This window comes from Hemiscyllium ocellatum, chromosome 8 (assembly GCF_020745735.1).
Source record: "Hemiscyllium ocellatum isolate sHemOce1 chromosome 8, sHemOce1.pat.X.cur, whole genome shotgun sequence".
In the NCBI taxonomy this organism is placed as follows: Eukaryota; Metazoa; Chordata; class Chondrichthyes; order Orectolobiformes; family Hemiscylliidae; genus Hemiscyllium; species Hemiscyllium ocellatum.
Window position 1 is genome coordinate 115,544,044 of NC_083408.1, and position 25,719 is coordinate 115,569,762.

Genomic DNA, 25,719 nt, shown 5'->3' on the forward strand with positions numbered 1-25,719 from the left:
ACTCAAAAGGACTTCATTGGCTGCAAAGAACTTGTTTGTCCCGCGGTGGGGGCAAGGTACTTTATAAATGCAAATCTTTCTCAAATACCAAGAAATAAAATAAATGTAACTAATGGAATTTGCATGAATACAGCAAATTATGTTTTTGCAAAATCCCAAAGTTTCTAATCTATAACTTACTTTATTAATTTTGTATGGATACCAGCGATCAGATAGTTCAGAGTAATTGTTTGAGGGATAGGTACTGACTAGTACACTGCGCGTACTGTGTACTGTGGGTAGCAATGTGGGATCTCTGAGGTTTTAAATATCATCTGAAAGACAGTGCCCTCTGTAAGTGCACTGAGAAGGTCAGACTCACAACCTACGGAGTAAGGCTTCTGACTCAGAAGACAATGCTATCAACTGAGTCAAACAAACAAGTGGTGCAGCTGAGTTGTTCTCAGCTTTTGAACACTAGAAAAGCATCGTTGAGCAGAAAAGAAAGATGACAGACATTAGAATACAAGTAAAGCAATGCTGGCAATCTGAAATGAAAACAGAATGCTGGAGAAACTTAGGAGATCTCTAGAAAGAAAAACAGCCAACATTTAGAATAAAAACCAAAAGAACTGCAGACGCTGAAAATCAGAAACAAAAACAGAAACTGCTGGAAAAGCTCAGCAGCTTGGCAGCATCTATGGAGAGAAATCAGAGTTAATATTTAGGGTCCAGTACATTTTCAGTCTGGTATGATTCTCAGACTGGAAGTGATAAAACTGTTTCTCTCTCCACAGATACTGCCAGACCTACTGAGTTTCTCCAGTATTACCTGTACACAAGATTACAGGCTTTGTTTTATATTAATGGCAATACCAATGAAACTGCCAGAGAATACCGGGACAGTGAGCAGATCTGGCTGCTACTTTATTATTTCTTCACTTCTGCCCCATGCCAGCTCTGATTTTATCCTGCAGCTTAATTTAAAATGGATCCTGCTTTGCACAGAACTAACTCCAGTTCCTTATCCCAGCAGGAGAGGGAAATACCTTGGATCAATGAATCTATGATCCTGCTACCATAGTGAAGGGAGCTAGGTTTTACAATGTAAACAGCCAGAACCAAATTAAAACAAGCTTCTGTGGCCAGAGCAACAGAACAGCTTCACCAGCTACATGGCAGAATTTAAATCATGTTTCTCACTGAAACTCTACATTTTTAGCCAGGGATTAGTTAACAAAGTGAACCTAATGGCTTCCATTTGTTCAAGCTCCATCACCACAGCCACCAGGATTCCAAATGATGGTATGCTTCACCAAGATTAAAACAGCCCAGATCTTAATATGTCAAAATCCTCAGGAGAATTCAAAGGAAAGGCTCGGTTGAATTTTGATTCAAGTGGGACGGGGGGGGAAATAAACCAACCACTTAAATCACTGACAACTGATCCACTTCACCCAACTACAGATGGGAAATTAAAGGTGATCATGTCATCTGCTCCATTGCTCTTGACAAACAAAATTCAGCAATTGCATCATGGCTCCATGGAAAAGCACTTTGATCCAAATGAGAAAGTTATATTTTCAAATATAACACCCAAGCACGAGAACCAAATCTCATCAGGAGATGAGTTACTCAGTGCAGGATTCCAAGCCTCTGACTTGCTGTTGTAGCCATAGAATTTGTATGGCAAGTGCATTGAGTTTCTGGTCAATGGTAACCCCCCCAGAATGTAGATAGTGGGGGAATTCAGTGATGGTAATGACACTGAAAATCAAGGGATAACAGACTATCTTGTTGAAGATGGTCAACGGCTGACATTGAGATGATGAAAACATTGTTTGCCACCACTTTTCAGTCCCTAACCTGGACACTGTCGAGTTCTTTGCTGCATTTGGACACGAACTGCTTCAGTACCTGAGGAGTCACGAATGGTACTGAACAATGTGTAATCATCAGCACTGATCCCCACTTCTGAGCTTATGACGGAGGGAAGGTCATCGATGAAGCAGCTGAAGATGTTCAGGCCTGAGAAACCACCCTAAGGAATTTCAGCAGAGATATCCTGGAACTGAGATGATTGGCCTTGAACAACCACAACCTTCCAACGTGTCAGGTCTGACTCAGGGCAGTGGAGAGCATGCCCTGATTCCCATTGACTCCAGTCTTGCTAGGGCTACTTGACATCACACTCATTCAAATACAGTCTTGATCTCAAGGGTAACAACTCTCCTCTCACCTAATCATTATTTAATCCTGCCAAATAACACAATACCACGTCTAAGGTAAGCTGTTCTCTGATTAGTTTCAGAACTTGTTAATCTAAAACATTTTCTCAAATCTTCTAAGGTGTCAATCTGATTTTTCCCACTTTATAACAATGATTAAAATCACTTATGGCTGATGCATTCCATTATCATAAGCGACCATTATTTAATTTTCTATACCTCATCCTACATTGTAGTTACTGTTAAGAGGTCTGTAGATCACCCTTATTAATTACTTCTTCCCCTACTATCCTTGATCTTCACCTAAAGCAATTCCACAGCCCGATATCCTGAATTATTACCTCTAGCTGTTGCACCAATGTCATTCTTAACCAACAGTGCTATGCCTCCACATTGCATAGCTTCCAATTTGTTCTTGAATGTCATAAACCGTTCAATATTCAGGGCTAAACACTAACGGCCCTAAAAATATTTCCTTTTTTCTTGCATGCTCATCAATAAGGAATGGGAATTCTGCTGCTGAATCCGCTGTGTGATGCAAGCAGTAATTTTACAACAATGCTCAAATTAACTGTGTTGTGATTAATTGGATAGATCAATGAAAACATAAACATTCACCCAAGCGTGACTTTTGCTGATCACTGCATTTTTCTCCTTTTTCCACCCCAATTGCAGACGAGCAACTCATATTCAGCTCCAGCTCCCAATGACCCAAGTTTTAAACAGTGTGATCTGCTAATGCAGGAAGGTCCCAGTTATTCTGTTACATTAACTGCTTTCAGCTCAAGCATGCTGAAAGCTGCCTCAGTATTCTAAGGTCAGGAAGGTGAATTTTTAAAAAATATATAAATTTGGCCATTGTCTCACGTGCACTGAGTCTCTTGCTGGAAGCTGTACGAGTATGTCAAGTTCCTGGAAAGTGAACAGGATGAACGAAGAATCGAGTTTGGCTCCAAATACGTCACAAACATTCACATACGGAAAATGGACATCAGTGAGTGGTTATAGATAGAAGCCAGCACGTCTTCTATAAAGGGAGAAAGTAACTGATTAATTCTGGAATTTAAATTTCTTGTGATGTTAACCCTTACTGATCAGGTTTTCTCATTAATTTTATGCAATTATAAGTGTGATTTCTTTTAAGATGAATTCACTTGTGGCAAATGACATCACTGGCTGGATACCTGTCTCTAAACTATAAATTTCAGAAACCTCCAAATGAGGTCACAGCTGTAGAACCCCAGTTTCTTCATGATATACACAAACTCTCAGAGTGGGCTTCATTATTCTCAGTCTTTGTCGGTCATTACATCACAAGAGGTGGCCTTTCAGCCCATCAAGTCCTTGTCAGTTGCACATGATACAATACAATCAGTCCCATTTCTCTGTCCTTTCCACACAGCCACACAATTTTATTTCCCTAAAGCTCCCATCTGATTTATTTTTGAAACTGATGTTTCCGCTTACTCCAGCAAGTTCCAGGTCATTAACACTCGTGGCATTGAAGAACTTCACTCCTGCGTCTTTTGACCAAACTCTTAAACCTCTGTCCCCTAGTTTCTGTCGCATTGTCTTAACGATTGGGAGGACTCAGTATCAGGTTGGGGTATTGATTAATTCTTGTGCTGGTAAGGGAGCAAACTTTTTTGAGTTTTCATGTGGGATGCTAACACATTAAGAGCTGGAAATAGGACAGAATAAATCAGAATCAGGCAACATCAAATTTGAAAGATTACAGGAGGCGAAGGCAGTAAGAGGAGATAATCCTTATTTGTAATCCTAGGAGTGCACAGGAAATGGTGTAACAAGTACCAATTTTATTACAGTAAGGATGGAAAATTAAGAAGACTGAGTAGTTTGGGGTATTTGAAATTTCAGAAGGGAATGCTCGTGAAGAGCCAACTACAGGAAAATTTATATAGAAATGATTGAGCATCTTTCAGATGACACGTTTTTACGTATAAACGATGACTATAACATTTGTGGGCAATTGCTACAAGATTACAATCACATAATCTGTTGAGGATTACTAGCAAAATACAGTAGTGTTTTGATTACGGAGCAGGGAGAGATTTGGGGACAGGACAGAGTCTCTGCAGCAATGTTACATTTCTAACAACATACACACTAACTGAAATCAGAAATTACATGTTGTACAGTCCAATCTGTTCTGAAAGGTCTCAACTAAAGTAAATTTTAATGCACAGTAACTGAAAACTCATTTCTCTATTTATAGCTACTTAAATTCAATTCACTTCATGGAATAGTTTTAACTCTTGAACAACCAAAGTACAGTGTAGCACAGGAACATTCCATCCATCGAGCATCCACGTTAGAACTACTGACTTTCCATTCTGTCCTAGTCTCGCTTAGTCCTGGTCAGATGTTTTGACTGTTGGTTTAAAATAATTTCAAAGGAAGAGAGTGAGCAAAAGCAAGCGAGCGCGAGAAAGAGAGTGACGAGTGCATGAGCGAAAGAGAGTGCGTGTGAGACAGCGCACAAGTGAGACACAGAGCAAGACAGAGAGCGTGAGCATAAAGAGTGTAGAGGCAAGCTCAAGTGGGAGATCAGGAGAGCAAAGAGGGGAAATGAGAGATAGCCTTGACAGATAACCCAAAGAGATTCTACAAGTACATTAAGGGCACAAGATGAACAAGAGAGAGAACAGGTTGCTAAAAGATCAAGGGACCATCTGTGTGTTCAGCCTCAGGAGATGGGAGTTATCACAAATGAATATTTTGCATCAGCTTTGACTGTGGAGAAAGAAATGGAGAGGAGAGAACTTAGAGAAACAAATTCTTTACTCAGCGGGTTGTGAGTTCATGGAATGCCCTGCCAGTAGCAGTGGTGTACTCTCCCTCTTTATGGTCATTTAAGCGGGCATTGGATAAGCATATGGAGGTTATTGGGCTAGTGTAGGTTAGGTAGGGTTCGGTCGGCACAACATCGAGGGCCAAAGGGCCTGTACTGCGCTGTATTTTTCTATGTTCTATGTTCTAAATATTCAGTTCACATTACGGAAGAGAAGTGCTGGAAGCCTTAGAAAACATAAAGGTGGATAAATCTCTGGGACCTGATCAAGTGTATTTGAGGACATTGGGGAAAATTAGGGAAGAAATGTGGGGCCCCTAGCAGAAATATGTCTCATTGATAACCACAGGAGAGGTGCTGGGGGACTCAAGAGTGGCTAATGTGCTTTTATTTAAGAAAGGCTGTAAGGAGAAGCCTGGGAACTATAGACCTGTGAGCCTGACAACACTAAGTTGTTGAAGGTGATTCTGAAAGATAAGAATTACATGCATTTGGAGAGGGAAATCATGTCTCTCAAACTTACTTGACTTTTTTGAGGTAGTACTTTTGGAATATTGCACGCAATTCTTGTCTCCTTTCTAATGAAAGGATTTGTGAATCTTGAAAGGGTTCAGAACAGATTTAAGGGTGTTACTAAGGTTGGAGAATTTGAGCCACAGGGAGAGACTGAATAGCCTGGGGCTGTTTGCCCAGGAGCGTCAGAGGCTGAGGAGTGATTAGATTCGATTCCCTACAATGTGGAAACAGGCCCTTTGGCCCAACAAGTCTACACTGATCTTTCAAAGAGTAACTCACCCAGACCCATTTCCCTCTGACTAATGCACCTAATTCACTTGACCTGCACATCTTCAGACTGTGAAGGGAAACTGGAGCACCCAGAGGAAACCCATGCAGACACAGAAAGTTGCCCGAGGCTGGAATCGAACCCGGGTCCCTGGCACTGTGAGGCAGCAGTGCTAACCACTGAGCCACCCCAAGGGTGGCCTTATAGAGGTTCATAAAATCATGAGGGGCATGGATAAGGTAAATAGACTAGGTCTTTTCTTTGGGGTGGGGGAGTCCAGAACTAGAGGACATAGGTTTAAATTGAGAGGGGAAAATATAAAAGGAACCTAAGGGACAAACTATTAACGCAGAGGGTGGCGAGTGTATGGAATGAGCTGCCACAGGAAATGGTGGAGGCTGGTACAATTACAGTATTTAAAAAGCATCTGGATAGGTATATGAATAGGAATGATTTAGAGGGATATAGGCCAAGTACTGAAAAATGGGGCGAGATTACGTGAGGATATCTGGTCGATATGGACAGGTTGGATCAAAGGATTTGTTTCCATGCTATACATCTCTATGACTAAGTAACTAAAAAGATCGATGAGGGCAGAGTGATCGCAATTGTTTACATGGACTTTAGGAAAACTTTTGGCAAGTTTCCACACAGTAAACTAATTATAGAACATAGACCATTACATACTGTGAAACCAATCTGAAGCCCATCTATCCCACACCATTCCATTTCATCCATATGGGAGGAGAAAGTGAGGTCTGCAGATGCTGGAGATCAGAGCTGAAAATGTGTTGCTGGAAAAGCACAGCAGGTGAGGCAGCATCCAAGGAGCAGGAGATTCGACGTTTTGGGTATAAGCCCTTCTTCAGGAATGAGGAAAGTGTGTTCAGCATGTTAAGATAAAAGGTAGGGAGGAGGGACTTGGGGGAGGGACATTGGAGATGCGATAGGTGGAAGGAGGTCAAGGTGAGGGTGATAGGCCGGAGTGGGGTGAGGGCGGAGAGGACCGCCTTCCTAACCTGCAATCTTCTTCCTGACCTCTCCGCCCCCACCTCCACTCTGGCCTATCACCATCACCTTGACCTCCTTCCACCTATCGCTTCTCCAACGCCCCTCCCCCAAGTCCCTCCTCCCTACCTTTTATCTTAGCCTGCTGGACACACTTTCCTCATTCCTGAAGAAGGGCTTATGCCCAAAACGTCGATTCTCCTGCTCCTTGGATGCTGCCTGACCTGCTGCGCTTTTCCAGCAACACATTTTCAGCATTTCATCCATATGTCTATCCAACAACCATTTAAATGCCCTTAAAGTTGGCGAGTCTATGATTGTTCCGGGCAGTGTGTTCTACACCCCTACTACTCTGGGTAAAGAAATTACCTCTGACATCTGCCTATATCAATCACCCCTCAATTTAAAGCTATATCCCCTCATGCCAGCCATCACCATCCGAGGAAAAAGGCTCTCCCTGTCCACCCTATCTAACCCTCGGATTATCTTATATGTCTCAACTAAGTCTCCTCTCAACCTTCTTCTCTCTAACGAAAACAGCCTCAAGTCCCTCAGCCTTTATTCATAAGACCTTCCCTCTATACCAGGCAACATTCTGGTAAATCTCCTCTGAACTCTTTTCAAAGCTTTCATATCCTTCCTATAATGCGGTGACCAGGAATGTACATAATATATCAAATGTGGTTGCACCACAGTTACGTAAAGCTACAACATAACCTCATAGTTCCAAAACTCAATCCCTCTACCAATAAAAGCTAACATACCATATGGCTTCTTAACCATCTTTTCAATCTGGGTGGCAACTTTCAAGGACCTATGCACATAGACACCGAGATCTCTCTGATCATCCACACTACCAAGAATCTTACCATTAGCCCAGTAGTCTGCATTCCTGTTACTCCATCTAAAGTGAATCACCTCACACTTTTCCACATTAAACCCCATTTGCCACCTCTCAGCCCAGCTCTGCAGCTAATCTATGTCCCTCTGTAACCTACAACATCCTTCGTCACTCCCCACAATTTGTGTCATCCACAAATTTACTAACCTATCCTTCTATTCTCTCATCCAGATCATTTATTAAATAAAATGACAAACAGCAGTGGACCCAAAACAGATCCTTGCAGTACCCCATTAGTAACTAAACTCCAGGATGAATATTTCCCATCAACCACCACCCTCTGCCTTCTTTCAGCTAGCCAATTTCTGATCCCAATACAAATTAGTAAAGTTAGATCACATGGCATTCAGGGTGAGCTTGCCAGTTGGATACAAGATTAGTTTGACAGTAGGAGATAGAGGGTGCTAGCGAAGGGTTGTTTTTTGGACGGGGGGCCTGAAACCAGTAGTGTTCTACAGGGATCTGTCTGGAGTCCACTTTTATTTGCCATTTATATAAATAATCTGGATGGGAATATAGGAGGCATGGTTAGTAAGTTTGTAGATAACACCAAAATTGGTGGTTTCGTGAACAGCAAACACAATTATCTAAGATTACAAAGAGATCTTGATCAACTGGGTCAATGAGCTGAGGAAATTAGATGGAGTTCAGATTAGATTACTTACAGTGCGGAAACAGGCCCTTCGGCCCAACACCGACCCTCCAAAGAGCAACCCACCCATACGCATTCCCCTTCATTTACCCCTTCACCTAACGCTACTGGCAATTTCCCATGGCCAATTCACCTGTGGGAGGAAACCAGAACACCCAGAGGAAAACCACGCAGACATGGGGAGAATATGCAAACTCCACACAGACAGGTGCCTGAGGTGGGAATTGAACCCAGGTCTTTGGCACTGAGAGGCAGCAGTGCTAACCACTGCGCCACCATGCCACCCACTATTTACTCAGGATAAACGTGAGGTATTGCATTTTGGCAAAACAAGCAAGGGCAGGATTTATACAGTTAGTTTTTGGGTCCTGGGTAGGATTGTGGAACAGAGAGACCCAGGGGTTCAGGTATGTAATTCTTTGAAATGTGCATCACAGGTAGACATGATCGTTAAGGCGCCATTTAGCAGGGTTGCCTTCATTGCTCAGACCTTTGAGTCTAGGAATTGGGATGTTATGTTTATGTTGTTCAGGGTGTTGGTGAGGCCTCTTCTGGAGTACTGTGCCCAGTTCTGGTCTCCCTGTTGTCGGAAGGATATTAAGTTGGAGGGGATCAGAAGAGATTCAGCAGGATGTTGCCAGGAGTGAGGGCTTGTGTTGTAGGGAGAAGTTGGTATTTTGTCACTGGAGGTTCCATAAGACAGAAGCAGAAATTAGACCATTCAGTCCATAGTGTTTGCTCCGCCATTCAATCATGGTTGAAAGGTTTCTTAACCCCATTCTGCCACTTTCTGCCCATAACCCTTGATCTCCTTGACAATCCCCTATCTACCTCAGTCTTAAATATATTCAATGACCTGGCCTCCAAAGCCTTCTGTGGCTGTGAACTTCATTGATTCCCGACTGTTTCTCTGTTCTAAAGGGTTTTCTCTTTACTCTAAGGCTGTGCCCTCTAGGTCCTCATCTCTCCTACCAATGGAAACATTTTCCCCACATTTACTCTGTCCAGGACATTCAGTATTCTATATGTTTCAATTAATTTCCCCATATCTTTCTAAACTCCAGAGTCCTCAAACATTCCTCATATGTTAAGCTTTTCATTCCTGAGACCATTCTAGTGAACCTCCTCTGAACATGCTACAAGGCCAGTACATACTTCCTGAGATATGGGAGGAACTTTATAGAGGCTTATAAAATCATGAGGGTTATAAATCAGGTTGATGGCAGGTGACTTTTCCCACGTTCAGAGGATGTCAAGACTAGGGAGCATATTTTTAAAGGTGAGAGAAAAGAGATTAATGACATAGAGGCATTTTATTTATATATAACAGTGTGGTTCATGCATGGATTGAACTTCCAGTTCTTATGAAGGATTAAGCCCGAAATGTCGACTTCTCTTGCTTCTCAGATGCTGCCTGACCTGCTGTGCTTTTCCAGCGCCACACTTGATCAACTCTGAACTTCCAGAGAAAGTCATGGATGCAGGTACCAGTTACAACGTTTAAAAGACATTGTATAAGAAATACTTGGAAGGATTTGGGCCAAATGCAGTAGGTGGGACTAGTTTAGTTTGAGAACATTGTCAGCCAGGACTGGTTGGACCAAAGGGACTAATTCCATGCTGTATGACTATGATTCTAGACTCTATAAGTATGTTAAGGGCAAAAGAGTAAGTAGGAACAGAATAGGGCACCTTAAAGATCAGTATGGCCATCATTATGGCTACAGGAGATGGGCGAGAAACTAAACAAAAATTTTGCATTAGCATTTACTATGGAGAAGGATTTGGGTGCGAGGGAACTTGGGAAATAAGTATAGATGTTGTGAAAAGAGTTCATACGGTGAAAACAAGGTGGTGGAGATCTTAAAGTGCATAATGGTAGATATATAAATGGGATACATCATAGAATCCCGACAGTGCGGAAACAGGCCATTTGGTCCAACAAGTCCATTCTGACCCTCCGAAGAGTAACTCACCCAGACTCATTTCCCTACACTATTACTCTACATTTACCCCGACTAATGCGCCTAACCTATACATCTTTGGATTGTGGGAGGAAACCAGAGCACCCGGAGAAAATCCATGCAGACATGGGGAGAATATGCAAACTCCACACAGAGAATTGCCCAAGGCTGGAATCAAACCCAGGTCCCTGACACTGTGAGCAACAGTGCTAACCACTGAGCCACCGTGCTGCCCGTGATGAGATGTTGTCCAGAACTTTATAAGAAGCTTGGAAAGAGATTGCTGGGCCTCTTTCTGCGGTATTTGTATCATTGATAGACACAGGTGAAGTGCCAGAAGACTGAAGGTTGGCTATTGTGGTGTCAATATTTCAGAATTTGGGGCGGCACGGTGGCTCAGTGGTTAGCACTGCTGCCTCACAGCGCCAGAGACCTGGGTTCAATCCCCAACTCAGGCGACTGACTGTGTGGAGTTTGCACATTCTCCCAGTGTCTGCGTGGGTTTCCTCCGGGTGCTCTGGTTTCCTCCCACAGTCCAAAGAAGTGTAGGTTAGGTGAATTGGCTATGCTAAATTGCCCGTAGTGTTAGGTAAAGGGGTAAATGTAGGGGAATGGATGGGTTGCGCTTCGGCGGGTCGGTGTGGACTTGTTGGGCCGAAGGGCCTGTTTCCACACTGTAAGTAATCTAATCTAATCTAAAAAGGTGGTAAGAAAAGCTATGGATTGGTGAACTATATGTCTGTGATGGGTAAATTGCTGGAGAGGATTCTGAAGAACAGGATTTACAGCATTTGGAAAGACAAGGACGGATTAGGGATGACATTATGCGTGCAAAATTGTGTCTCTCTAACTTGACTGAGTTTTTTTTTAAAAGATGTGACAAAGAAGACTGAAACAGGCAGAGTTGTGAAAATTATCTATATGGACCAGCAAAGCATTCGACAAGGTTTCACATTGTAGACTAGTTAGCAAGGTCAGATCACGTGGGATCCAGAGGGCCCTAGCCAACTGGTTCAAAGGTAGGAGACAGAGGGGGATAGTGGAGGGTTGTGGTTCAGACAGGAGGCCTGTGACCAGCATTTTCCACTAGGACTAGTGCTGGGTCCACTACTTTTTGCCATTTCTATAAATGATTTGGATGCGAATATCAGAGGCACAGTTAGTAAGATTGCAGATGATACCAAAATACGAAAAAGGTTATCGCAGAGTACAACGGGATCTTGATCAGATGGGCCAATGGGCCAAGGAGTGGCAGATGGAGTTTAATTTAGATAAATGTGAGGTGCTGCATTTTGATAAGGCAAATCAGGGCTGGACTTATACACTTAATGGTAAGATCCTGGGGAATATTACCGAACAAAGAGATCTTGGAGTACAGGTGCATACTGCCTTGAAAGTGGAGTTGCAGGTAGGCAGGGTGGTAAGGAAGGCATTTGGCATGTTTGTCTTCATTGGTCATAACAAAGAGTACGGTATAGGAGTTGGGATCTCATGTTGCAGCTATACAGGACATTGATGAGGGCACTTTTGGAATAGTGCATACAATTCTGGATGTTGTTAAAATTGAAAGGGCGCAGAAAAGATTTACAAGATGTTGCCAGGATTGGAAGGTCAAGGTATTGGGAGAGGCTGAATAGATTGGTCCATTTTCCCAAAGGGGTATTGGGAGGCTGAGATTTATAAAATTATGAAGGGTATGGATGGAGGGAATAGTCAAGGTATATTTTCCTATGACAGGGAAATACAAAACTAGAGGAGATAGGTGAGAGAGGAAAGAGTTTAAAAGGACCTGGGAGGTAACGTTTTCATGCAGAAAGTGGTGCATGTATGATGCCAGAGGATTTGGCTGGAGGCTGGTATAACTACAACATTTCAAGGGCATCTGAATGGAGACATGTATAGGAAGGATTTAGAGGGAAATTGGCCAAATGCTTGGAAATGGGATTAGGTCAGATTGAGAAGTCTAGTCGGCGCAGATGTGTTAGACCGAATGGTCAGTTTCCATGTTGAATAATTCCATAACAGTGAGAGAAAGACACAAGAGGGTGGCAAAGAGAATTAGGAGAAAGTGTATGGCAGGATGGCACATCTTGAAAATTAAGGCAAAGATCAACAAGTTATTGCAAAGATAATATGGTGGCATCTGTGACATAATGTAAGCTGATCTGGATGAGCGGTAACAAGTAAAAAAGGAGCAAGATCATCAGCTAAGAGAGAATTATGAATGTCCAGCCATGAGCTAACAGATTAGGTTTAAGATGATGAGGGAACAGCTGAGGACAGAAACAAGGAATCATGGGAGGTGACGGTCAGCAGTTTTTGACTTTAACCAGACATGACTGACGTACTCAAACTTGAAATTCAGCATCTGCCTACATTTGCCAGCAATGGATTAATGTCAGGTGGCAGCCAGGGAGACAGAGTCTAAGTCAAAGGCAAGTTGGTGCTGATCAGAGCTGTGGAGATGGCTTTAGTCCAACTAACATTAAGGCATAAAAGTCCACTCCCTCAATTTAAGACAGGAAGTGGGAAAAGCAGACTTTGGAGTAATATAGCAGTGTGCATAAGCAGAAACCTCATTCTTATAGTCACAGAGATGTACAGCATGGAATAGAGCTTTCGGTTCAACACATCCATGCCAACCAGATATCCTCAATTAATCTAGTCCCATTTGATACCATTTGTCCCATATCCCTCCAAACCCTTCCTATTCATCTACCCCTATAGATGCCTTTTAAATGTTGTTATTGTATTAGCCTTCACCACTTCCTCTGGCAGCTCATTCTGTACATGCACCACCCTCTGCATGAAAAAGTTGTCCCTTAGGTCCCTTTTATATTTTTTCCCTCTCACCCTAAACCTATGTCCTTTAGTTCTGGACTCCCCCACTCCTATCCATGCTCCTCATGATTTTACAAACATCTATAAGGTCATCCCTCAGCCTCCGACGCTCCAGGGAAAACAGCCCCAGCCTCTTCAGCCTCTCCCTATAGCTCAAACCCTCCAACCCTGGCAACATCATTGTAATTCTTTTCTGAACCCTTTCAAGTTTCACAACATCCTTCCGATAGGAGGGAGACCAGAAATGCACACAGTATTCCACCAAAGGTGTACTAACTAATGTCCTGTACAGCCGCAACATGACCTCCCAACTCCTGTACTCAATACTCTGACCAATAAAGGAAAGCATACCAAACACCTTCTTCACTATCCTATCTACCTGCGACTCCACTTTCAAGGAACTATGAACCTGTACTCCAAGGTCTCTGTTCAGCAACACTTCCCAGGACCTTACCATTAAGTGTATACGTCCTACCCTGATATGCCTTTTCAAAATGCAGCACTCACATTTATCTAAATTAAATTCCAACTGCCACTCCTCAGGCCACTGGCCCACCTTCTGGATGAGGATTCCAGAATCATTATAAATATTGACATGGAGGGGCTTCGTGGAAATCAGTGATAACTCTGAGGGATTTACATATTAATCAATCAAAACCTGCAACCAATTCTCAGTGATTAAAAACTTAACAGCAAACTAGGTTTGTTCAATACATCACATCAGTTGTATGATACTTTCATCTTTTACTATAAATTCTGTGTCCTATGAATCTGCCCCAATAGCCACCTGACAAAGCAGCAGTGCTCTAAAAGCTTGTATTTTCAAATAAACCTGTTGGACTATAACCTGGTGTTGTGTGATTTTTAACCATAAGTGATAAGGAAGAACAAACCCCTAGAATTGACACAGTACAACTAAAGGCATCAAAATGAACTTCCAAATGGAAGATTGAGGATTATGTTAGCTACAACTTCCTAACTCAATCACTTTACTGAACAAATAGATAAGAGGAGAATGACATAATATTCTGCATTTGAAACAAGTGAGGATACGACGATTGATCACTTGAATTGCATGTCTTATTCTTTCTTTCATATTTCATGTGAACAAAGCTCCAGCCTCTAACAGTGAGTGATCACAAGAGCTCTGCCTGAGTGGATAGCGAAAACCATGCAGCATGGAAACATTGCATGTAAAGCTGTTACTCTAACAACATTGCTCTGGACAGTGATGTTTACCCAGAGTTGACCTTATTCCTTTAAAAAGCAATCAGAAAGAACTAGCACTTTTATAACATGTGATATTAATGTCAATTGAAATGCTACTTTTAGGTATAATGACTACTAGAGGCAGCTCTCAGGCTGTGAATGGGTTCCATTCTGGAGTTGGTTCGTAAGTCGGAACACCGTACAGGACAATATAAAGCAGCTGTTTCGTAAGAATAGAAAACGTACATCTGTTGGATCTTAAAAATTACACCCGTGTAATGGGACTGCATTCATAACAATGAACATTTGTAAATTCGATGTTCATATATGTACTGCAGTTCTTACTTCATATGCAGCAAGCTCTCAGTATGAGTAGTGAGCGACACCAAGCAATTTACTTCTGGTGATAGATAAAAAAGCACCACTGAACAGAGGCTGTCAAAATGGTCCTACTTTTCCTCTAACAGTGCGATGTGATCTTTAAAATCCACCAAACCCAGTCTGGAGGTCTGCTGGCGATATCTGCTGCAGTATGACAATACAACATTCCCTTTGGATGGGCTTCTGGTGTAAGAAGGAACAGACAGATCAGCTCAGCTAAATCACCAACTTGGCTCCCAGTGAGAAGATGAGTGGAAAATGGGTTTCATAGGTTTGGTCCTTAAAAGAGTCTCACCCTGAATTAGGAAGGCAGGCAAGAGAGGGAACTCAAAAGTAGCAAGGGTTTGCAATGCCTGGTCACGATGCAATGAAAATATTGCTGGCATGTCAGTCCTGGTTCAATGCTCTCTCTCACCTCTGCTTTAGAAGATCTGATTTTCACAGCAAAAACTAGAGGTCAAAATCTTGGGTAATACTGCAGTACCATGTTTGAGGGATTGCTGCACTGTTGGAAATGCCATTGTTCCAATGTGATGTCAATCAAAGGCCTGAAGCACTCTCAGGTGGCTGAACGAGATTTACCGCAGCTAACATTTATCCCTCAACTAATATTGACAAGAAACAAATTTATGAAGGGAAAATGCTACAAATGCTCAACAGGTCAGGCAGGACCTATAGATGATGTGGAAGAGCTGGAAGTGGACTGGGGTGGACAAAGTTAAAAATCAGAGCTGAAAGATGTGTTGCTGGAAAAGTGCAGCAGGTCAGGCAGCATCCAAGGAGCAGGAGAATCGACGTTTTGGGCATAAGCCCTTCTTCAGCTCTGATCTCCAGCATCTGCAGTTCTCAATTCCTCAAAGTTAAAAATCAAATGACACCAGGTTATAGTCCTGCAGGTTTATTTGGAAGCACTAGCTTTCAGAGCGCTGCTCCTTCATCAGGTAGCTGTGGAGCAGGATCATAAGACACAGAATTTGTAGCAAAAGATTACAGTGTCACGCAACTGAAATAATATATTGAACAAATCTAGGTTTGTATGTGTGCGTGTGTGTGTGCTGAATCACCACCTTGACAGTGAGAATTAGCTGCAGGCAGATGATGCAGTTTAGAATCTGCTGCCATGACAGCCTCGCTCCTTCAAGACACATGATCAGAATATAGAATTTTTTTTTTAAAATCCAAAGCACAGGGTATTTGTTGCCAAGATTCTTGACATTTGAATTTCAGTTTACAATGCTACCCTGCTGGGTAATGATTTCACAGGCACTCTGAGTTACATCACCTAAGTGAATGAATTGAAACAACTTTGGTGAATTTTATACCATGAATGCATCACAGCCACATCCACTATCCTAGCCACCCAACAAGGCTATTGGCACAGATGGAATCCCCAAAGTCATACAAGACTGCAATAGAGAAGCAACCTAGACTTGCATATGACCATTCTCTCTCTCTCTCTCTCTCTCTCTCTCTGGAAGAAGGACAGCAGGCCAGGAGAACTCTGCGATACTGCAAATGAGACCTCATTCAAAGATGAAGTTAAGACCAATCGCAGTATCTACAGAAGGATCTCCCATCCTCAGCCACAAAGGTGGTCATTGTAAAAATCCTCAACTGTCTTCTCCCAGTGGCTGGACAGTATCTACCAGAGGCACACTGCATATTCCATGAGCTACATGCAAGACAAGTTCAAAAGAAGTGATGGAACGATGGAACAAAGGAACAGGAGTAGGCTATTCAGCTCCTTGAGTCTGTTCCACCATTCAATGAAATCTTGGCTGATCTGTGACCTAACACCATATACCTGCCCTAAGCCCATATCTCTGAATAGGTAAAAACTGATGAAGGGCTTTTGCCCAAAATGTCGATTTTGCTGCTCGTTGGATGCTGCCTGAACTGCTGTGCTCTTCCAGCACCACTGATCCAGAACCATATCTCTGAATACCTTTCGTTAACAAAACTTCATCCTTCTCAGATTTAAAACAAACAATTAATCTAGTATCAACTGTAGTTTGTGTGGTAGTGCTTCATAACATCTCGCGTGAACAGTCTGGCCCTCATTCTCAGACTATGCCCTTTGTTTTAGAAGCTCCAACCACTGGAAATAGTTTCCCTTTATGTGCAGTGCCTTTTCCTGTTAATATCTTGAAGACTTCAATCAGATCATCCCTTAACCTTCAAAATTCTCAAGAAAACAGGACTAATTTGTATAATCTCTCCTCATATCTTAACCGCTGAAGTCCAGGTATCATTCTTGCAAACCAATGCTGTACTCCTTCCAAGCCGATCTATCCTTCTCACAGCGTGGTGCCCAGATTTACTCTCGGTCTCCCAAGTGGAGTCTAACCAGGGTTTTGTATAACTGCAGCACGGTCTCTGCATCCTATACTCCAGACCTCTGGACACCAACAGCTACCTCTTAACATGATCTTACAACTGAGAAGGATTACGGAGCACTGTCTTCAAATTTGATTGGCCATAAAAATTCCTCCCCCAAATGACAGTCTGCCAGCTGTGATTCTCACCAACAGAGCCAGCACAGACACACTACTGTGCAGCGTGGGGTGATGAAAGACTTTGTCACTGTACCAATACTCTTCTCTATCATCCTCACTGTAACCCTAGCGCCATACAGCCTTCTGCTGGAGTAAAGCTTCTCTGCTGGATAAGCAGGAAATGGTTCAATCAACATTACATCCAATCCAGAACAGCCACCTATCCAACCTCTTGTTCAGCCGCAGGATGCAGACAATTCCTGTATATGCATATGCTCAGAGACAGAGTTCCACCCCATCATGCAGCCAATGAAGGAATGGGCTTTAGGCTAAACATTCAGAAGACAGAAGTTCTCTCCGAACTGCTCTCACTACACAACACTGCTTTCACCCAACTATCAGGATCCACAGCAAGCCATTGGACAACATGGATCTATTCCCTTATTTAGGGAGTACCCTCTCAGAGGGCAGATATCCATGGAAAAATTCAATATTATCTTCCAGTGGCCAGTGTTACCCTTGACCATCAAGGATATAAAGCGCTTGATGACCAAGAGCTGAAACCTAGCACAATGCTTATGGTGCACAGGGCCACAGTGTTACCTGCCCTCCTGTGTGAAACACACAGACAATATACAGCAGACAACACAAATCCATTGGGAAATATCAGCAGCGACACTTCCACAAAATCCTGCAAATCCAATGGCAGGGTAGGCACAGCAAAATCAGGGCCCTCTCATTCCTAGTACTGACGCACTGGTAACAGCCAATCAGCTGAGTCAGGTGAGTCACACCCTCCACAGACCTAAAGAAAGACTTCTCAAAGAAGCTTCGTCATAGGAAGCAGTTACCAGGAGGGCAGAGAAAACACTTCAACGAGGTCTTCAAAGCTTTAGAAGAAATGAAATATTCCCTTCTCTAACCCAAGGCTGTGTAGAATGGAGAAATATTCACAAAGGTGCCAATAATTTTGAGTGCTTGCCCAGATGGAGGACAAGTGCAAACAGTGGGAAGGAAGCTATAAGCATCTGAAAACCCAAACCTCTCATCCATCTGCTTCAGCAGAAGTTGAACTGTTTAGTCAGTTTAGGACTGACAACTCCAGATTGGTTGAAAGTCTGAAAGTTGAAGGGCTGCCAAGAAAAGGGCGAGAACAGCCATCCAACATTTTCGTGTGTATTTTCATTGAACAGTGATTACAACACTAGCTCTGGTTAAACTTAACCCTCCCTAACTAATAGGCTAAATGTAACTATTCCACACTTGTGTGTCAGTAGGTAGAACAGTCTACTCAGTGTTCACAATCAAACACTTCTATTATGCATTACCAGCCAAAAAACAAAGATCTGGATTTTAAAAAAGATGGGGTATGGAGACAGAGGCATGAGAAAGAAAAGAATAATGTATTTTTAAAAATTCATTCACAAGATGTGGGCATCACTGACTGGGTCAGCGTTTATTGCCTATCCATAATTGCCCTGAGGTAGTAGTGTGTGAGCTGCCTTCTTGAACCGTTAGAACCCACACGGGGAATATTTTTCATGGTGCTGTTAAGGAGGGAGTTGCAGGATTTCCCAGTAATACTGAGGGAATATTAACATAGTTCCAAGTCAGGATTACATATGCAGGTGATGGTAATTCCTACTGATTTTGACCTTTGTGGTGGTAGAGAGAACATTTGTTTTTCAGAATCTCCTTTTCTCAAAGCACTTCCAATATTCATATGCTGTCAGATATATGAAAACAACCCACTAGCAACACTGCACATCGAGATGCCTCGAAAGAACAGAGAATATGAACAGTGAACATTTGTTTGTTCCCTCATAGTGGGATAGAGGGGGCAGGCATATCGAGAATCGTGCACCTTGTAGTTAATTGTTTATGTACTTGCCAATGTGTTCTAGGTTCCGACCTGATTCAGATGGCATCCTAGTATTATTGCTAAATTATTCATCCAGAAGATTTACAAGGATGCTGAAGGATTGGAAGGTTTGAGCTACAGGGATAAGCTGGATAGGTTGCACCTTTTCTTCCAGGACCATCAGAAGTTGAGGAATGACCTTACAGATCTTCACAAAATAATGAGCAGCATGAGTAGGGTGAATATCCAAGGTGGGGGAATCTGAAACGAGAGGGCATAGGTTTAAGGTTTGAGGGGAAAGATTTAAAAAGGACCTGAGGGGCAATCTTTTCATGCAGAGGGCAGTGTGTATTTGGAATGAGCTGCCAGAGGAAGTGGAGGAGGCTGGTACAATTACAACATTTAAAAGGCATCTAGATGGGTACATGAAATAGGAGGGGTTTGGAGGGATAGGGGCAACTGCTGACAAATGGGACTAAATTAATTTTGGACGGACGAGTTGGGCCAAAGGGTCTGTTTCTGCACTGCACATCTCTATGACTCTAAACCTAGGTAATGTTCTGCAGAAAATAAAACAAAAGCACTGCAGATGCAGTAAATCAGAAACAGGACCAAAACTTGCTGGAAAAGCTCAGCAGGTCTGGCTGAGAAAAATCAGAGTTAGTGTTTTGGGTTCAATGACCCTTCCTCGATGTTTGGCAGGTCTGGATTCAAATCCGCTACAGCAGACAGTGGGAAACTGAATTCAAGAAAAACCTTGAATAAAAACTAACTTAAGAGGAACCATGTAACCAGTGTGGATTATTCTAAAAACCCATCTGGTTAACTGATGTCCTTTAAAAAAGGAAATCTAATCTCCTTACCTGGTCTGGCCTACATGTGACTCCAGGCTCTCAACAATGTGGTTGACTCTTACAATGCCCTGTGATTAATTAGGAATGGGCAACAAATACTGGCCTAGCCAGCGACACCCACATCCCATGAACGGATAAAATAATAAGAATAGTGCTAATTACTGCTACCAAAGATAAAATAACACAGTACAGTATGACCTCGATCATCCGAACATCAATTATCTGAATTTCAAATGATCTGAATTTCAGATTATCTGAAAAAGATTTCAAGGTCTCGATGCTTGGGTAAACTGATTATCTAAACATTCAATCATCTGAACAAAATACTCCCCGCCCGTGTCGTTTAGCTAATTGAGGTTGTCCTGTGTTAGTTGTTGATTTACTGCTGTCGCATGTACCAAGATACACACACTTGGTATGGTGCCATTCAGAGTGTATCAGAGTAGTAGAAGAGAGTACAGAATACAGGGTTACAGCTGCGGAGAAGGTGGGGAGCGAGGGTGTGAGCGACAAGAGGACAGAAGAGAGTATTACTGGGGTTGGAGGGGTCTTGTGAAATATATACTTACACAGTCATTGAGGACTGAATACAGAAATTACTTTCTTTCTAAATTACATTTAATGTAGTGAAATCTCTCAAGAAAGTTTACAAGAGTACCAAGAAAAAATTAATCAGGAGCAAAAGCAGAAATTGCTGGAAAAGCTCAGCAGGTTTGGCAGCATCTGTGAAGAAAAATCAGTATTAAAGTTTTGGGTCCGGTGACCCTTCCTCAGAACTGATGGCAGCTAGAAAAAGGTCAGTTTACATGCAGAAGATGGGGTTGATGGAGGGGGTAAGGAGTAACCAATAAGTGGAAATAGAGCCCAAAGAGAGAGAAGAGTAAGGCATTCAACAAGATTCCCCACGGGAGACTGATTAGCAAGGTTAGATCTCATGGAATACAGGGAGAACTAACCATTTAGATACAGAACTGGCTCAAAGGTAGAAAAGAGAGAATGGTGATGGAGGATTGTGTTTCAGACTGGAGGCCTATAACCAGTGGAGTGCCACAAGGATCGGTGCTGGGCCCTCTACTTTTTGTCATTTACATAAACTATTTGGGTGCGAGCATAAGAGGTACAGTTAGTCAGCTTGCAGATGACACCAAAATTGGAGGTGTAGTGGACAGCAAAGAGGGTTACCTCAGATTACAACAGGATCTGGACCAGATGGGCCAATGGGCTGAGATGTGGCAGATGGAGTTTAATTCAGATAAATGCGAGGTGCTGCATTTTGGAAAAGCAAATCTTAGCAGGACTTATACACTTAATGGTAAGGTCCGAGGGAGTGTTGCTGAACAAAGAGACCTTGGAGTGCAGGTTCATAGCTCCTAAAAAATGGAGTCGCAGGTAGATAGGATACTGAAGGAGGCATTTGGTATGCTTTCCTTTATTGACCAGGGTATTGAGTACAGGAGTTGGGAGGTCATGTTGCGGCTGTACAGTACATTGGTTAGGCCACTATTGGAATAATGCGTGCAATTCTGGTCTCCTTCCTATCGGAAAGATGTTGTGAAACTTGAAAGGGTTCAGAAAAGATTTACAAGGATATTGCCAGGGTTGGAGGATCTGAGCTATAGGGAGAGGCTGAACAGGCTGGGGCTGTTTTCCCTGAAGTGTCGGAGGCTGAGGAATGACCTTATAGAGGTTTACAAAATTATGAGGGGCATGGATAGGATAAATAGGCAAAGTCTTTTCCCTGGGGTCAGGGAGTCCAGAACTAGAGGGCATAGGTTTAGGGTGAAGAGGGGAAAGATATAAAAGAGACCTTAGGGGCAACCATTTCATGCAGGGGGTGGTATGTGTAAGGAATGAGCTACCAGAGGATGTGTAAGTAAAAAATGAGGTCTGCAGATGCTGGAGATCACAGCTGCAAATGTGTTGCTGGTCAAAGCACAGCAGGTTAGGCAGCATCTCAGGAATAGAGAATTCGACGTTTCGAGCATAAGCCCTTCCTGATGAAGGGCTTATGCTCGAAACGTCGAATTCTCTATTCCTGAGATGCTGCCTAACCTGCTGTGCTTTGACCAGCAACACATTACCAGAGGATGTGGTGGAGGCTGGTACAATTGCAACATTTAAGAGGCATTTGGAAGGGTTTGGAGGGATATGAGCCGGGTGCTGGCAGGTGGGACTAGATTGATTTGATATCTGGTCGGCATGGACAGGTTGGACCGAAGGGTCTGTTTCATGCTGTACATCTCTATGACTCTAAGAGCAGTTGGACAGACAAAGGAGTGGATAACGATCTGGCTGGGAGAGTGAATAGCTGTTAATGAAGACTGTCAGTGGCTGACAATAGATCGTGTGCAATGGCAGGCTATGTGATAATGAGCTGCAAATGTGTTGCTGGTCAAAGCACAGCAGGCCAGGCAGCATCTCAGGAATAGGGAATTCAACGTTTCGAGCATAAGCCCTTCATCAGGAATGAGAGAGAGTAAAAAATGAGGTCTGCAGATGCTGGAGATCACAGCTGCAAATGTGTTGCTGGTCAAAGCACAGCAGGTTAGGCAGCATCTCAGGAATAGAGAATTCGACGTTTCGAGCATAAGCCCTTCATCAGGAATAAGAGAGAGAGAGCCAAGCCGGCTGAGATAAAAGGTAGGGAGGAGTCCCTCCTCCCTACCTTTTATCTCAGCCGGCTTGGCTCTCTCTCTCTTATTCCTGATGAAGGGCTTATGCTCGAAACGTCGAATTCTCTATTCCTGAGATGCTGCCTAACATGAGAGAGAGTAGCCAAGCAGGCTAAGAAAAAAGGTAGGGAGGAGGGACTTGGGGGAGGGGCGATAGAGGTGGGATAGGTGGAAGGAGGTCAAGGTGAGGGTGATAGGCCGGAGTGGGGTGGGGGCGGAGAGGTCAGGAAGAGGATTGCAGGTTAGGAGGGAGGGAACCGACTGAGACAAGGTGGGGGGAGGGGAAATCCCACCTCCATCGCCCCTCCCCCAAGTCCCTCCTCCCTACCTTTTATCTTAGCCTGCTTGGCTACTCTCTCTCATTCCTGATGAAGGGCTTATGCTCGAAACGTCGAATTCCCTATTCCTGAGAGCACCCCCTATGTGATAATGAGAGCTAGTGTGTGGAGTAGGGGGCTAGGACATTGGGTGTTCAGACCCTAAAATTATTGAACTTGATATGAGTGTGGAGGGCTGCAGGGTCCCCAAGTGGAAAATGAAGTGTTGTTCTTCCAGCTTGTGCAAGGCTTTATAGGAACACTACAACAAACTTCAGGCAGAGATGTTGGCCAGGGAACAGGGTGGGGTGTCGAAGTGGCAGGCAATTGAAAGCTCTGGGTCTTTTTTGTGGGCAGACCGTAGATGTTCTGCAAAACAGTCACCTAGTCTATGCTTCACTTCCCCAACTTAGAGAAGCCACATTTAGAGCAATGAATGCAGTGGACTAGACAATAGGTGCAGGAGAAGGCCATTCTGCCCTTTGAGCCAGCACCACCATTCATTATGATCATGGCTGATCATCCTCAATCAGTATCCTGTTCCTGCCTTATCCCCATAACCTTTGATTCCACTATCCTTAAGAGCTCTATCCAACTCTTTCCTGAAAGTATCCAGAGACTGGGCCTCCACTGCCCTCTAGAGCAGAACATTCCATACACCCACCACTCTCTGGGTGAAGAAGTTTCTCCTCAACTCTGTTCTAAGTGGCCTACCCCTTATTTTTAAACTGTGTCCTCTGGTTCGGGACTCACCCATCAGCAGAAACATGTTTCCTGCCTGCACAGTGTCCAATCACTAGGTTGTGGAAATTGCTATTTCACCTGGAAGTATGTTCAGGCCTTTGGCTACTGGAGAGGGAGGTGGTAAACAGATAGGTGGCACACCTTCAGCAGTTGCAAGGAAATGTGCAGTGGAGTGGGGTGGAGGAGATTGTTGGGAGTGAAGGAAGAATGGTCCAGGGTGTCCCAGAGGGAACGGTCCCTGCGGAAGGTGGGCAAGAGATGGGCAGGGAATGTGTGTCTGGTGTTGACATCCCACTGGAGGTGCTATATAAGCCAGCTGATGATCTTCTGGATGTGGATGCTGGAAGATCTTCTCTCTTTGGGCTCGATCCCCATCTATTGTTTACCCCTTAGCCCCTCCCCCAACATTTTCATATAAAACAACATTTTTGGTGGGTCAGTGGTTGGCACTGCTGCCTCACAGTGTCAAGGATCCAGGTTTGATTACAGCCTCAGGTGACTGTCTGTGTGGAGTATGCACACTCTCCCAGTGTCTGCGTGGGTTTCCTCCGGGTACTCCAGTTTTCTCCCACAATCCAAACATGTGTAGGTCAGGTGGATTAGTTAGAGGTAAACATAGAGTAATAGGGATGGGGAATGGGTCTGAGTGGGTTGATGTGGAGTTGTAGAGCTGAATTGCCTGTTTCCACACTGCAGGAATTCTATGAATCTGAGGAAGGGTCACTGGACCCAAAACATTAATGCTGATTTTTCTTCACAGATGCTGCCAGACCTGCTGAGTTTTCCCAACAACTTCTGTTGTTGTTTCTGAGCTACAGCATCTGCATTTCTATTGGTTTTCTTTTTAAGAAAAAAATTCACATTCAGCCACCTCAGGAGATATTCGGAGGGCCGGTTTCCACACTGTAGGGAATCTAATCTAATCATATCAGATTAACAGTCAAAATATTTGGTCAAAAATCTTAAAAGGAACAAACAGATTTGGAGTGATTTCGGGAGAGAATTACAGGCAAGGCAAAATGGTTAAGTATCAGCTGCGGAGTTACAGCTGTGGGGGGACATGATAAATCAGCTACTCCATTAAACACCACCAGACTGTAGCATAGTCCAGTATGGAAGAGGGAAGAGTCAATGGTATAGATACAGGCAGGACTGTCAGGTCCCAAATGCCCAACCTGGCTCCTAGAAGATTTGAAGTCTGGAAGTTCACAGATTAAGCAGGAGTTTGAACACATGTTGTTACTCACCTAAGACTCAGCTGGGTATGTTGATACGGCTAAGAATTATGTTGGAACAGGAATACTGGCATGTACTTACTGAGTTGAGAAGTGTGGTGCTGGAAAAGCACAGCCGGTCAGTCAGCATCTGACGAGCAGGACAGTCAACGTTTCGAGCATGAGCCCTTCATTAGGATGAAGAGCCTATGCTTGAAACGTCGATTTTCTTGGTCCTCGGATGCTGCCTGACCAGCTGTGCTTTTCCAGCACCACACTTCCCAACTCAGTAAGTACATGCCAGTATTCCTGTTCCAACATAATTCTAGCCCTCCACTATCACCTGATGAAGAAGCATCGCTCTGAAAGCTAGCGTGCTTCCAATTAAACCTGTTGGACTATAATCTGGTGTTGTGTGATTTTTAACTTTGTACACCCCAGTCCAACACCGACATCTCCAAATCATGATTATAAATGCACAAGTGAATAGAACTTAAGTACCCTTGCGCTGAGGAGACATTAAATCACAAACATGTTTAAAAATTCATACTTTGAGGCAAGTATTCCTTCCTGTAGCACAATGGTTTCATAATGGCTGTACATGAACCACTCTATTCACATTCAAGTGAGTAGTAGATACCATTGTTCTGCCAACACAAGGGTGAACAGAGGTGCTAATGATTTGATGTGCACAAATGTCTGCATAATACTGGCCCATTGTCAAAGCAGCACTGCATACTTGGAATACTCTTCCAGGAAATACAAAATAATGGTGAATCAAATGCATCCTACAGAATGAGAAA

The 25,719-nt window shown here is 43.3% G+C and overlaps 2 protein-coding genes across 2 annotated transcripts in view; one reads left to right on the plus strand and one right to left on the minus strand.

Annotated features, from left to right (window-relative positions):
- brf1b (BRF1 RNA polymerase III transcription initiation factor subunit b) overlaps positions 1 to 25,719 on the minus strand; it is a 475,772-nt gene that overhangs the window by 258,628 nt on the left and 191,425 nt on the right. The gene's annotated exons all lie outside the window — the stretch shown is intronic.
- Positions 1 to 25,719, plus strand: part of btbd6b (BTB (POZ) domain containing 6b) — a 118,926-nt gene that overhangs the window by 32,855 nt on the left and 60,352 nt on the right. Inside the window, exon 5 of the mRNA XM_060829502.1 lies at positions 9,772 to 9,848. Within this exon, the coding sequence (XP_060685485.1) occupies positions 9,772 to 9,848 (77 nt within the window). The remainder of the gene's footprint in view (positions 1 to 9,771; positions 9,849 to 25,719) is intronic.